The sequence below is a fragment of the Dendronephthya gigantea genome, unplaced genomic scaffold (genome assembly GCF_004324835.1).
Source record: "Dendronephthya gigantea isolate DGI-Jeju-01 unplaced genomic scaffold, DenGig_1.0 000107F, whole genome shotgun sequence".
Taxonomy (NCBI): Eukaryota; Metazoa; Cnidaria; class Anthozoa; order Malacalcyonacea; family Nephtheidae; genus Dendronephthya; species Dendronephthya gigantea.
In genome coordinates this window covers 248986-263612 of record NW_021163117.1, presented here as the reverse complement: position 1 = coordinate 263612, position 14627 = coordinate 248986, and the positions used below count along the sequence as shown (strand labels likewise).

The 14627-nt window shown below is 37.2% G+C and overlaps 1 protein-coding gene across 2 annotated transcripts; it reads left to right on the top strand.

Moving 5' to 3' along the window:
* The first annotated feature begins 572 nt into the window (after window positions 1-572).
* On the top strand, window positions 573-14625 carry LOC114534799 (signal peptide, CUB and EGF-like domain-containing protein 2). Of its 2 annotated transcripts, none has more exons than XM_028556271.1 (10): window positions 573-759; window positions 6095-6471; window positions 6820-7060; window positions 10435-10557; window positions 10852-10977; window positions 11381-11815; window positions 12311-12472; window positions 12883-13236; window positions 13947-14026; window positions 14245-14625. In XM_028556271.1, the coding sequence occupies exons 1-10, from the start codon at window positions 705-707 to the stop codon at window positions 14395-14397; spliced, it is 2106 nt and encodes a 701-aa protein (XP_028412072.1). In that variant the 5' UTR covers window positions 573-704; the 3' UTR covers window positions 14398-14625. The 2 variants fall into 2 exon arrangements, with proteins under 2 accessions (XP_028412072.1, XP_028412073.1); XM_028556272.1 differs by lacking the exon at window positions 573-759 and adding an exon at window positions 3511-3776.
* The last annotated feature ends 2 nt before the right edge of the window (window positions 14626-14627 follow it).

The following is a 14627-nucleotide window of genomic DNA, read 5'->3' as shown; positions in this document are numbered from 1 at the left end:
AATGTATTGTAAAGTTCAGCCAATGAAAATCATTCTTGCGAGGAGCTGCGACACTATACCCGGGGGGAGAATTCATGGCTTCGTTCTGGCGTCGTTTAAAAATGCGAAAGGTTTTGACATCAGAGATGTTGTTGTTGATAAAAGATATCTTTGAGATGATAACTGATTATGCTTGTAGAATGCGCCAGTCTGATTTTAAAAAAAGACAAGCAAACAATTTTAAATTTATTAAAGTGCCTTGAACGTCATACGAAATTAATTTTAGTCGGCTCTGAGGAAATTACTTGAGCATGCGCATGCACGAAAGAAAAGATAAGGAATTGTAAATGTTGCCCAGGAAATTGTTTCCCATCAATCTTATGGCCTTTGCCTATCGGCACTGTATAGACCAGCTTTAGGTAATGTATTGTATTTCATACAAGTATTCTTAACAGCAAATTAAGCCAATTATCACCGTTTGGAATGTTCCGCCAGTCTGTCATTAACACTTCACATCTTTCCTTGACAGGCTATTTTCGACGAGTGATTTTATTGGCGAGCAATTATTCTTGTAATGTGAATTGTCATTATCATTGTCAGATTGGTTTGCACTCCGGTATGAATGCATTGAAATTCGTCTGGTAACAGGAATTTATACGTGCTCTGCCACATTCAGAAGCACTTTGCTTTGAAAGTTTTCTGGAGTCTCGCTTTTAACGACCAAGATGATGTTTTGTAAACGTACAAGCGTCTGCAAGTTGTTTTGTATTCTGTTACAAGGTAAGGAGTATCAGATCGATCATCATTATGTAAAGATCAGTAACTGCTAATGTTCTTTAATTAAAATACTATATGACTTGCGCCGTTCAATTCTTGCATAGTATCATCGCTGTTTCCTTGTTGTAACTGTGAACAACTACATGCTAATAAATTATTGAATATAATTTGCCACGACCGTACAACGCAATCCCCCAACGGGTCGCGGAATCATCTTCTCTTCGAAAAACGATGTGAAACCTCGCATATCTCGAGTGGATAGAATATGCGCAGCTTTTACCAGATCTAGAACCATACGCAAGCAAACGTTTTACGCACAAGCTAGTCAAAGTTATAGTTTACGTTTTGTGATTAAGTTTCGCTGATCCATAATACTGTTAGAGGAACATTTTCAAGTGTTTGTCAAATATCAATACGACCTACCCACGTAATTCAAGAATTCCTGTTCATTGTGATAATAAGCCTGAGTCAACATTTTGTCATTTGTTACTCGTGGACAGGCTCTGCATATTTTTGCTTCAGTGCATTGAACTGAGCTCCAATTCTAAGTGAATTTTTTCTCACAAATTCCGCATTTACACGGGGTTAAGATAGGCTGCATTTGTCACACGAAATATGTCAAAAAAAGTTTGCTGGTATTCAAAGTTTGAAGGCCAGAGTTCATCGATAATACAGTACTTCGGATATACCATTGTATTATATTTATCAGTAAATCACAAATTGCTATGACAAAGCCGTAAAATTGACTGTGCAAACACTGAACTTTGTAGTCTATTTCTGTTTCTAATATTAGCACTAATTAAATCCATCTTTGTTTTAAGTTATGCTTATGATATTGTTTATCATTTCAAAAATAAACACAAACGAGCTTTCATAGCGTTGGCCTTCGCATTTAGCAACCCTTTACGGTTGGTGTGATATCCAATAGGATTTTACCGACCTAATAAGTGTAGATGTAGATGTAGAGCTGCAGATCATCTTCTTTTAATCACAAACTCAAAATTATGCGCACTTGCGGAGGAACAATATGGCCAAAAGCAAGAGATATACACATATGGACGATGATAATGAATATACCGCAGACGGAAAGCGTTTGAGATAAAATTTTACAGTTTTACCGCTGAGTATATGAATAGTAAAGATCCTATACGTTTGACTTGTGCGTGACTATGAAGTTCAGATGTGCATGACGTACCAGTCTGTTGAATTTATGATGCCCGTCATGCTATTTTTAATTCTGACCGCATTTTATTCAATAATCCATTGAATTCTGACCATATTTTAATGAACAGATTTGAATACCAGAAATATAGAGCATGTCGGCGCTCTAGAGTGGAAATTCCTTTAGAACTTGATACGTGAGATTACATCTAGTATAAATCAACACAGACTAGGCAGGTCACTTTTCTTTGAAAGACACGCGCGCGCAAGGATAATTTGATCAAGGGGATTTGGTGATTTGAAGAATGAAAGCATTTACCATTTATCCTTGAGATGGCCACATGGCATTCACCAATGTTTAAAGTAAACAATTTTCACGTGCATGTTATTTAAACAAACATATTAAACACCTTTCAAGTGTGTACCTCTTGACATAAAATGCCATCCATCTTATCTTGCTATTTCCTTGATATTGATGGCTACTGGGGTGCGAGGATTTATGAATCACCTTTTTGCAACAACCACTGCCAGACAAGTCAAAAACGGAGTCCTGACTGAATTCCTAGCGCGTGCCTTTCCTAAGGTTTTCAGTTTGTTATTCACCGTCTTTTCACCGACCATTACTGAACTAGATATTACAGACAGGCTCTATGAAGGCAAAAGGACGATCATAATTAGGTTTCGTGCAGTATACAACTGTACACTGTTATATCAACACAGCAGAGGCCAAGCCTGCCTTAGAATTTGTCCTGCTATTCCAATTTTTGGGATTATTCATTGTAAAATCAATCAATTTCTAAAGAAATCAATCATTATAATGACTTAACTCTTTGGTAGTAGAACGTAACCTTTTCGTAAATTTTTAATTAATGTTTCTGATAAGCCTCAGAGACAGAAATTGTTGTTGAAAACAGTATAGCCACGAGTCTCTCCAGTTTCCCGACATGCCGACGGATGTTTACAAAACATGGCAATGGAAGGCAAATTTGAAAGCATTCGCAACAAATACTATAGCTACAATTAAGAACGCAAAGTTTTTTTTTCGCTTTTGATGCTAATTCAATTTTTGCAAAGCTGATCAAAATGTCTTGCCTGCTCTTGAGTATAGAGGGTTTAATGTGACAGCTGTTCACAGAGGCCTCCCGGCTGCAACTTTAGAAATGCGGTAAACAAAGTGATTCTTCAACTCAGAAGATTATTTTGAACCTCCAAGTTTGTAGTCCGAAGAAAATGCAAATAAATGAATTTGCCTAATTCCACGTTTCTAACAAAGATTTCCTCAACTATATAGACCATATTGTGATTTATTAGACGCGCCATTGACGAAACCACTTTCATTTCTGTCTGTTAGTCTCAATCACAAACCATGACATTTTGACTAAACTTCAATTTAGAGAAGCGATGAAAGATGAACTGATGTGCTTAAATCTTGGATAAATTAAAAACAATACTAGGAATTAATCTCGTTTATGGAGCTAATGAAAGTTTATCCATCACTCCAGGCTTATTTCCCTTACGGCCTTGATGCGACTGAAGCTGCATTACACATTACGACATATTGATAATTACGCTACGAACTAAATGATGTTAGTGCGTAACAAGCGCGTTATGAATTGAAACCATTACATTTTACACATATGTAGCTACGTCTTACGCCAGCTGTGAGCCATATGACATCACAACAGTCATTTGATCACCATTTTCCTTAATTTTCTTAAAAAAAAATCATATCTAGTTGCAATAATTCAGGATTTTTACCTTTCATCGGAATGATGTCTAAAAGCAAAGTTTCAATCCTTCCGCTTGAAATCAATTGCGAACAGAAATGGCGAACGATTTTTTAACGATTTTAGTGACAGGTAATTATATTCGTAAAGACAAATCTGTCTTTTGAAGCCTTTGAAAGCGACTGGTCTAAAGATTAAAAGCATGTATGCGTGAATATATCCACCCGTTCCAGTCCTCATTATTGTCAAATGCCAGTGTCGCTGTTTTATATACACCAAATTAATAAATGTACCAAATTATGGGAATACAAAATACCAAAGTACTTTAATATTACGTAACTTAGCTTTTTTGTACACCACGTAAGTATTTAATACTGCAAAGCTTTTGCTCAGTTAACCCGGGCCTTCTTCATCAGTGCAATTGTGTATATACCTTTTTAGTTATTGCACTGATGAAGGCCTGCGTTATTACGGACCGAAAGCTTTGCAGTATTAAATACTTATGTGGTGTACCTACAAGCTAATTTACTTATTTAATGTCACTTAATACACAGCTTAATATTATAGTATCTTTTATAATATCTTGATAATATTATGATGTTATAATATCTATAAAACATTGCTAGTATATTCCAAATTAGTCAACGCCAATAATCTTCAGCAATATATTATTATATGGATATTCATATTATGTTGCTGCTTTCTATATTAGGTATGGCAGATCACGGTTGAAGAATAACTAAATATTTCAGGAATTCTTCCCTAATTCAACAATTTTTTCTTCAAACCGCATTGTAAATAGTATCTGTCTTCACATAACTGTCGTCGTCCCGTTAATTACGAATCTTTTTAAACTCCTTTGCGAATTACTAAACATGACCATGTAAACACAGTGAAAATGACCTTTCTGTGATAATTATTCCGGTCAACATGCTAAGAGTGATGAGTTAAAAAAACACAAGTTAAATAAACTGAAAGGTATTTGGTTGCAGTGCCTCTCAGTCGATCACGAACTTTACATTGAGTCATAATTTTAGTAAACAATTTCACACCTAAATTCAATATCTTAAATAAACATGTCGACCACATTTCATGTCACGGTTATCGTTCCGCTAAAAATAGCAACGTTAGGAAAACTTTACTCGAGGTCACATGCGAACGCTTTTTATAGCTAGGGGCGTGTGTTTTTAATGCGCAGATAAAGCCTTTAGAACACGGCTCAAGTTGTTCCCATTTCATGAGAATATTTTGTGCTGCACCCTGCAAACATGGTTGTTATCAAGCCTTTGCCGAGTTTTAGTTTTTGTCCAGTATTTTTTCGTATGATAGATTATAACACAATAGATTATAATATAGCACGATACATTTATCATGAGGACATGAACTTAAAAGACAACGTGAAAATGGCGAATAAAAGGCGTAATGCGTCCAAATATGGACCTGCTACGCCGTTTATTCGCCATTTTCACGTTGTTTCTTACCTAGTTAATACTTCGCAATCTATAATGAGATTGTATCCTCATTCAGCCTCATTATTTCATCTCATTATCTACGGGACCGAAATGCGACGTTTGAACTAGGCGCTAGACGTTCCCGTCCTGAAGCTAACCCTGCCTATTGTTGGCTGGAGGCGACTTCAGCAATTGGAAAATCACTACACTGTGGATAACGCCCTTCAGACTTCGCATGTAATTAGCCTCAGGTAATTACTCATAATTTTCTGCACAGTGGACTTAGCGGTTGTCAGCGGTATGATGTGGCTTTTCGCAACTTTGCAGGAGATGTTTTTTGCGTTTTTGCCAAAAGTTATTCGCCAACATAAAGTGTCATGATTTGCTGCTAATAAGCTTATAACACTCCAGGTATGGAGTCATCATGCAGCGAGGTCATTGTATTTACATTAGAATATCCAAATAAGGCCGTGTTTGTTTTAAAATACGTCATCGACATTTGAGCAGTTTAAATTCGTGGCTTTTTTTCTGTAAATATCGCACTCAAAGAGAAGTAGACTTTATGAAAAGCTGGATTCGCAAAGAGAATTTGCGTTGGCGAAATATGTGTATGTTTTCCAATTCAAATGTGGGTCCTCATTCCTCAAACATTATAATCAGTTGCTTTCCTGATCAGTGCTGTGGAATTAAATGTCCCATAGGGAGAAAAAATAGATTTGTTGAGCGAGATTCACGTTAGGCAGGCAACATCTATCAGTGTCGACTAGATTCTGTGAGATTTCGTGACCGTGCAAAGAATCTTCTCGCTTAACTCACAACAACACACAACTCAATCTCTAGCATACTGGGTAGTCTTTGAAGCAATTGCTACAAAACCTTTAAATACGACTGAATTACATCGCCCTGCTTATTTCAACCCTTTGTTATTAGTTTTTGCAACCTTGAAGTACAATCAATCTTACTATTCAAGTATTCATGCAATATTATTTTTTTCAATAGTTTTGCATTGCCTTTCAAATGACGTGATAAATATTGACCTTCAAAGAGGAACTGTATCAGGTTCCAGTGCCTATGTTAAGATACTGTCCGCTCCAACGGCTGGAAGAAGCTCCAGAACGTGCGACAGCCAAGCGTTAGTGCGTATTGACGTTCGTGTCACGAACAATCCTGTGCGTTTCACGTTTCGTTATGGGGAAGATCCTGAGGGGTGGACCTTTGTGATCTCGGATTGTTCAAATGATTATGGATTTGGTGGAAACTTTAATCATTCGAGTAATTGTGCGTCAACGCAGATGATCAATCGGCAATTAAGAGTTTACAGTAATCGACTGCCTGGGTATATAACAGAAGCTGTTGATGGCAACACGCTTATGAAGGTAAGAAAATGAGTAACACATGAAGTTGCACCTGCGGAAGAATCCATTTAAAGTTATATTATGATAAGTCTCATTTAGACTTACTTTGGGCCTGTTCATACTTCATATGAGAAGGACCAGCTCGGCAGTGCCAGGATCTCGCTTAACATATCATCAGTGTTTCACTACATATTTGTTAAATAGCATTCATGGGCACAGCCCAGCTCTGGCGAGATCCCGCTTGAACGAAGCGAGATCTCCCGTTTCCTGAACGAAGCGAGATCTTGCGTTTAACGGTTCATATAAAAACATCAAGCGGGCCAGATAACTAACACTTTGATGATGAAATATATACTGCTTTTATTATAGGTGATGGATGATGTGGTACATCAAGGGTCAACGGTATTGGTGAAGGCAGGAGATGGTTTCATCTCAGTAAATAATACATTAAAGATACGAAACTCTTTTCTTTATACACTGGATGGACAATGGACAACCTATGGGCCTCTTGATAAATACCTTTACATTGGGTTAAATAGGGTTCCTTATGGTAATTTCAGAGCTGGAACTGGTCTCTGTCATGTCAGAATAAGAGTTGACAGGAGTAAAGGTATGGATACTTTCTGGTCAGTTTTGTATATTTAGTCGTCTTTAAACCTCACGGTTCGAAAAATGTCAAAAATGTACAGAAGTTTATTCAGGTTAACATTTGATCCGAATTGGAAAGTGGTTGAAAACAGACCTGAATCGTCCCGCCAAGTTGTGCCCTTTCATATACAATTTTAGTTTCGACTCTTTTACTCTTGTGATTTTATTTAGTTTCATTCCAAATACGTCCCATTGTATGTCTCAGTACTTCAGGAAAGAAAAGCCGAACATTGTTAGTATGCGCTGCCAAGTTACCACTTTTTCTACCAAAGTACTTCGACTAGTTTAACTTTCTTTGACGACTATTTATCAACGCAAGACAATTGCTAAATATCCTGTGAAATTTGAATTAAAAAAAGCAAATCTCCTAAATTTACACGAGAATTTCCGGATGTTCAGTTTGTATAACCTGAAGCGCGAGGCGCTGAGCCATAATTAGCGGTTAAATAATCCACACATGACGCCTGCCTGCCTGCCTTGGCAAAAACATTCACTGCCTGATCCCATTAATGCTCGTTGATGGATTACAATTGTTATAAGCACGCAAATGAGAGATACAAAATCGGTACTTTGCGCTATTATCATCAATGGGATTCGCCGCCTTCTCAGTTTTAAGCATAATTAGGTGCACTTGAAAGATTTGATCAGTATTTATCTTGGCTGCTGCTCACGCTGCTTGTAAATCGTGCATTATGCGTTTTTTATGCAGACCAAAGGAGTGATAAGCGGGTTTATAGGATAAGGACGTGCATGACGGCTGAATTGCGTTTTTTACACACGCCAAGTCTCAGCTTTACCTCAGTCAGACGTTTTTGACAATACTTTTATTGGATTAGATTGCGCATTTTTGAGCGACTGCGCGCGCTGTTTCATGTTGTGCACTGAATACTAAATTCCGTGTTTCATCGTGCGTTGTATGCGTTGTATGCCTTGTATGCGTTTACACACAGTCAAAAACTGTGCAAAATATTTGAATACTCTTATTGCTCTGTTAGAATTAACATCATGCTTGGATCACAGGTGTATTGATGTTCACTTTTATTAAGATAACTGGTAGCTTTGTCGCTAATTCAACACAAGGAAAATAACCCCATGATATGCATATCATGCTGAGAATTAGTCTAATGTCAAATTAAATACCAGACGTTTGAAAAAACATTCATGATAACAACAGACCTCATTAACATATACATTCTCGTCTGGATCTAAATTACACGCTCCTGGTTTGCAAAATTTAGACAGCATGCATTCAATCTACTGTCATATTGCATTGCGCGTAATTTTTGTACTTAGCATATAACGTGCAAGTTACCTTCAGGGAATAGAAGACTTCATGTCGTGTTTATCAATATCTTCCCTGCGAATTAATCTTATACCTCGCGCTCGCAACTTCTGCACGCAAATGCCCTTCAATGCATGCTGTTTACACGTCGTTCGCATGTTGTGACACATTCTTTGCTATTGTAAACAATCACGACTTGAAGGCATATTTCAAGGCATATTTCCAAATTTATATTTAGATACGAAATTTAGCTTCCTCTGATATTGGCATCAAACGTGGTATAAGAACTGCCTAAAATAAACAAAACACTTCTTGACGTTTCTACCTGAGGGCCGTCGTCAGGAGAGTTAAGACGATTCTCCATTACCGTTCGCTTTACCCGCGCGGGCGAAGCGGCTTTTGAATTTCTGTCCATGCGACCGTGACGGGACTGAAAAACAAAGCGCGCTTCGCCCGCGCGGGTGAAGCGGACGTAATGGAGAATCGCCTTTAGTATGATTATGTTACTAACTGTCGTGACGAAGGCCCTCAGGTCGAAACGTCGAGAAGTGAATCTCGCATTTTAGGCAGTTGTTATACCACGTTTGATGCTAAGATGTTTAAAGACGCTGCCACGCTGCTCCCTGGTTACACTCCTCTGACATTGTTTCAAATTGGAAACGGGAATTGCATGTTAACTATGTCGACGAGACTAGAACGATAGTTGGGCGAGGAGGGGTTGAGGTGTGGGGGATTGGGGGTGCGTTTATTCATATATTCAGTTCTGCCCGATGGATTTCTTTTGTAAGCTATTGACCTATTGCACTTACAATTGTCTCACCGTTCATTCACTCAAATATATTCTTACTGCGAACTGCGGGAGGCTTAAAGGGAGTTTCGTTGTAATTTGCTATATGAAATCAATCCCGACATTATCATTATAAATGCTTGTCCGTATACGGCGTAGGACTGGGACTGTTTCTTACAGTAGCGTAACATATAGGTGTTTATTGGTTGTAAAAACCATATAAATCTATAGGGAAATAAATAGTTGTTATAAATCTTGAAAGTAACGCATGTAATACTGAGCACAAACGTCTATTATTTTAATTCAAATTACACCAGATATTGTACAAGCTATATTATATTTCAGTAAAGTAAGACATGTGGTACACTATAGCTACATCAGAGTTCTATAATGGTCGTGATAGTCTATAATATACCTATTAAATAACTACATTGCAAAATGATATACTAAAACTATGTGCTTACTTTATAACTAACAAAAAAGTTACCTGTTATGCCAAAGAAAATGCCAGTATAATGTACGTTTCTCTGTAAAATAAGCCCTTAAGCTTCGGAGGAATTCGAACGAACAGTAGTGCTCGAGGGCAACTTGCAATTTTACCATTGATCTGGTCGGAGTCTAAAACTCTATTACTTCTGTTCACGCAGAACTAACTTAAACATTTACAAAATATTGACTTTACAAATTCAGGCCACCATTTTGGATACTAGTGCTTCCACTCACTCGTGGGGAAGCGCAAACAGTGAACGGAGCACAAAGTAAATTTCTTTTTTTTTGTGGTAACATTCATAGAGATTCTATGGTAACATTTACCACCATCTGCATTCAGTTCCGGTGATGTGGAAACACGTGCGCGACATTTAACATATAGGGAATGCAAGAAAGGGCGGTGTTACACTATGCAATTTTCCTTGCAACTTGCAATGCAATTATAATTTTGAGGGATGTTAAGTCGTAAAGCGTGTTTGGAATGATAAGAAAACGTTAGCAGATCTTAAAAAATGTTCGTATTTGACAACTTCGGATGCTTCAGGAGTAGAATTGCACCCCAAGAAGCAAAGAAAGTTGCATAGTGTAACACTGCCTTAATAAGTTGTTCTCAAAGTATTCATCAAACGTAAATCAGGTGTATACTGAAAGGCTGCAAACTCTTTAGAAATCAAATATGTATAAAAGTTTTATAATTTAATATTAATTTATACAAAGAGTACATAAAACACCGTTCGTCATGCTCAGAGTTATCTATAGTGGCTTGTTTTCTTCATAGATGATATTTGTTCGGTTGGGAGGAATACTTGTGTCCCAAACTCAGTGTGTATCAAAGGAAAGAGAAACGCTCACGAATGCGTTTGTTCACAAGGCTACCGGAAAAATGGACACAATTGTGAAGGTAGAGATGATTTAATCATTTTATCCAATGCGGATGTCACCTGGTTTGCATTGGGTTTAAGATCACAGGCAAATATCAACTTGCGCTGCATTCTTTGCATTGTGTTTTCTTTTAACTAACTTTGTATTTTAATTAGCAGAAAGCAAAAAGCACTTTCTATGATGTTATTTGCACGAGCCCAAAGAATATTTTTATGCGGTCTTTTTTCTTTAGTTCGTGTGCTTTATCACTAGAGATAAACCGAAGTACTAATATTGTGATAATATTTATTTGATGGTTCATTGTGCATCGTAGATATTGATGAATGTTCTCAAAACAATGGAGGTTGTGCGCAGGTCTGTTCAAACTCACCAGGCAGTTATGAGTGCAGCTGTAGAAATGCTGGATACAGACTTCATCTCAACAAACATGACTGTGTTGGTAAGATTTACTTCACGCATTTTCACTTCTTGATTAAAATTTTTTTATACCACACGTTTTACTGAATTATCATAGATATGATATTCGATTGCATCTATTGCACTGATGAAGGCCCGGGTGAAAGGACCCAAAGCTTTGCAGTATAAAATACTTACGTGGTGTACCTACAAGCTAATTTACTTATCATAGATATCCTGAATAATTTTAAACGCCTGCTCAAATCCTCTCAGAATACGATTTGGAAGACGTAGCCTTCCACCTTCCTGGTTTCTCTCTAACATGCACTGTAGCGTTTGGGTTCCCGGAGTTTGTTTTCCTAACTTCTAAGGCGTGTACGTCCAGGGGCAAACATTCAGCTCAGACCGCCAACGATAGCTCACCGTGTCTGAAATATCTTTTATAGATACAACAAAACTTGCACTCATCGCGAGAAAAATCAGATTGAGGATTCAAGTCAAGCAATGTAAAACCAACGCAAAAATTGCTAGCAACTTTCGACGAGACCTCCGTTTACTGATCTCAAAAGATATCTGTAGTGCGCCGTGTGAAATCCATGCTGTTACATTACGATGCCGAAAGAAACGAACAAATATACTTCTGACAAGTTTTGAGATCAAAATGGATCCAAATATGATCTTCGCTCAATCTCACTGTAATTCATCCTGCGTTAAATGTCTAACTGAGATAAAACTTCAGAAGATTATTTCAAATTTGAAACGTTTGGTTAATTCAGATAAATTCATTCTTCCCTTTGATGGCCAGAAATATATTCTGGATAGAAAAGGTATCAAAGGAATGAGGTGGTCCAGTGGTTGTAAGAGACCATCCAGAAGAAGTGGTAAGAAAGTTTTTGTAAAGCTAATCAGGGGGGGGGGGCGTGGCAAGTTAGTCAGGATTGGGGTGTGCCATGTGATTTTGACTAACTTCTATTATAAAGACACCCGGTTTTCCTCCGGTACGCGGCCACCTTTTTTTGCAAGACGTAACCTTAAATTTAAGTTTGGGAAATTTGTTTTTTTAATATAACAAAATGCGAAATCCAAGAATTCAAAAAACAATTCCTAATGTTTGGAAGATTTGTAGCATTATCGACCAACCGAAAAGCAGCTTAGTCTATTTCATCAAAGTAATTAGCGACAGATTCTGTTTACGTAGACTGGATAGAATTTAGCCCATTTTTGCACTTCTGTGAACAGTAGCTATGCGCTTTCTATTTTCCACGGAACGATATAAGATTACACTGTAGTTGAGATATCAAAAAGTTTTTTTTAACGAGGAAAACGAGTGAGCTTTTCAAACTTTTTCCTGAGTTTTGTTTATTTTCCGTCCACAGGATCATGCCGACGTGGTAGTTATTACGACGTCAAATCACTTCAATGTTTAAAATGCCCACGTGGTACGTATCAAAACCAAGATTCTGAGAAGTTCTGCTACCGTTGTCCTGGAAATAAAACGACACTGGAGGCAGGAGCAAGGAGTAAATCAAGATGTATAGGTGATTATACTTATTTATATTTAAGCACATGTAGTGCATGCTATATCTTCTGGTTTGTCCAGTCATCGTTGTGGCATCTGGAATAATGAACGCTTTCTTTGAAACTATTGATGGCGGAATGTTTTGAAGTATTTTCATCCCAAAGTAATCGCTTTACTGTCGACCGCCTTTACAGAAGTGAGCACAAGTTTCAAAGGAGGGATAGAATAATAGTTTTTGTAGAAGTGATCTAAAAATGTTGCATCAACCTATACTTAGGCCTATGAAGCGTGTTTATAGCTGGGGCAGTTTTCCCCGCTGAGACAACTTCTTTCCCCCTCAACCACTTTAAACTGTAATGACGTTATGGCAGCAGATTTAGTCACGCAAAAATATTTAGTTTTATTTCAAGAAATTTCTCCTTTATTTAGAGACGAGATGCGGTTGGTCATTATCCAATACAAAATCTGGTTTCATTTCCACCCCAAATTTTCCTGATCCCTTTCCCCCCGGAATTACATGCGAATGGTATATTGATACACTAGAAAACCACACTACGTTCTTCCTCATTCCGAAAATCTCACTGCCACAGACTACGCCATGCTCAGATTACCTCATCATACGAGAGACCACTAGTCCATATTCTGTGCATACATATCAAACATGCGAGAGTAATCCTGACCCTATTGTTATCGTCGCGAGATCAAAGAAAATTTATGTTAAATTTCAGTCGCGTAGCAAACGAAATGCTGGAGGTTTTAAAATGCGTTTTGCAACGTATAGAGGTAACGTCTCGCATTTTGTCTTTAATAAACATTTCCAATGGTTTTATTCCCAATTGCTCTTATAAAAATATTTCACTCTGTTTGTGGCTTCATGCCACACCAATGCTACCAGACCAGGTGTTACGACACATCAAACTCTATTCTGTCTGTTTGTGATTGAGTTCATTCACTAGTTTCCTTTGTTAAACCATCGTAAGCAAATTTTCTGAAAGGCCACACCCCAGTTTGACTGCCGATAAACCTAACGGCAGGCAACTTACCTTTGCAATAAAAATACTGTCAGGTTGAAAGTGGAAAACCCCGTTGGGTAAATTAATTACTGAAATATTCCAATATTATATGAAGTGTTTGTATTCTATTCTGCTCATACGATCAATTATTGTATAATGAAGTCCTGTTCCAAATTCTCTATGCGTTTAAGTTGTCAACTTTGAAGTGACACGAGAGAAAAGTATCTTCCTTTAATCAGGCTGGTACTCCAGGCGCAATATAATTGCCATATTTGTTTACATTTCTTTAGGCAAAGCCAATCAGAATGCCTAAATTTTAAATACTTCATGTAAAATGGTATATATTCTACTGTATGTCAAATTTTATGCATTCTGATTGGGTTACTGAAAATGTAAACAAACTTGCGGACTGGCTAAAACGAACTTCCTTCTTGTCTGGTAGATATAACATGACATGAAGATATCTCATTTTCTTCTTAGACTTGGTCCGAGATCTTGTCGAGGATATTATTCTTGATGGAAATATGTATAATCAGAAAAGTCACAGACAACTATTACAGGTAAACGCACAAAATTACAGGACCAACAATATTAGTTAAACGTCTATTAGAGACAATCTTGGCAATTCTGAAAACACGAAAGTTATGCGTTTCAAAACTGACACCTAAACTCAAAAATCAGCTTGATAAAACCAGAATAAATCTGGCTAGTAAATGAAGTTTGTTAAGTCTATTTTGTATATAATGTTTGAAGTTTGTAATTTTTCTTTTTATCTTAGAACGAGGACACAACTGACGATCTTTTTGCCGTATTGGGTGACCCAATTCGATTTCCAGAGTATTATACTGACGAATACCTTTCAAAATTGCCCCCATCCTTTGTACGATTCATTACAAACAAAGTCTCAAAGTACTTTTTTAACCGTAAGTAACTGTTTGAATATTCGGAACGTTGTGAAATACCAACTAAAAGTTTTCTGAACGATTTTTATGTAATATATAAGATTGTAGATATACAGCCGTAGCCCACTGTGGATAATTGCAGTGGAATACACATCAGTGTAATGTGAAGACTTCATGTAAGAATTTTCTTTTATATTCTATCATTGTTAACCTGTCTGGGCAGGAAAAATAAAAGTTTTATAAAAATAATATAATAAAA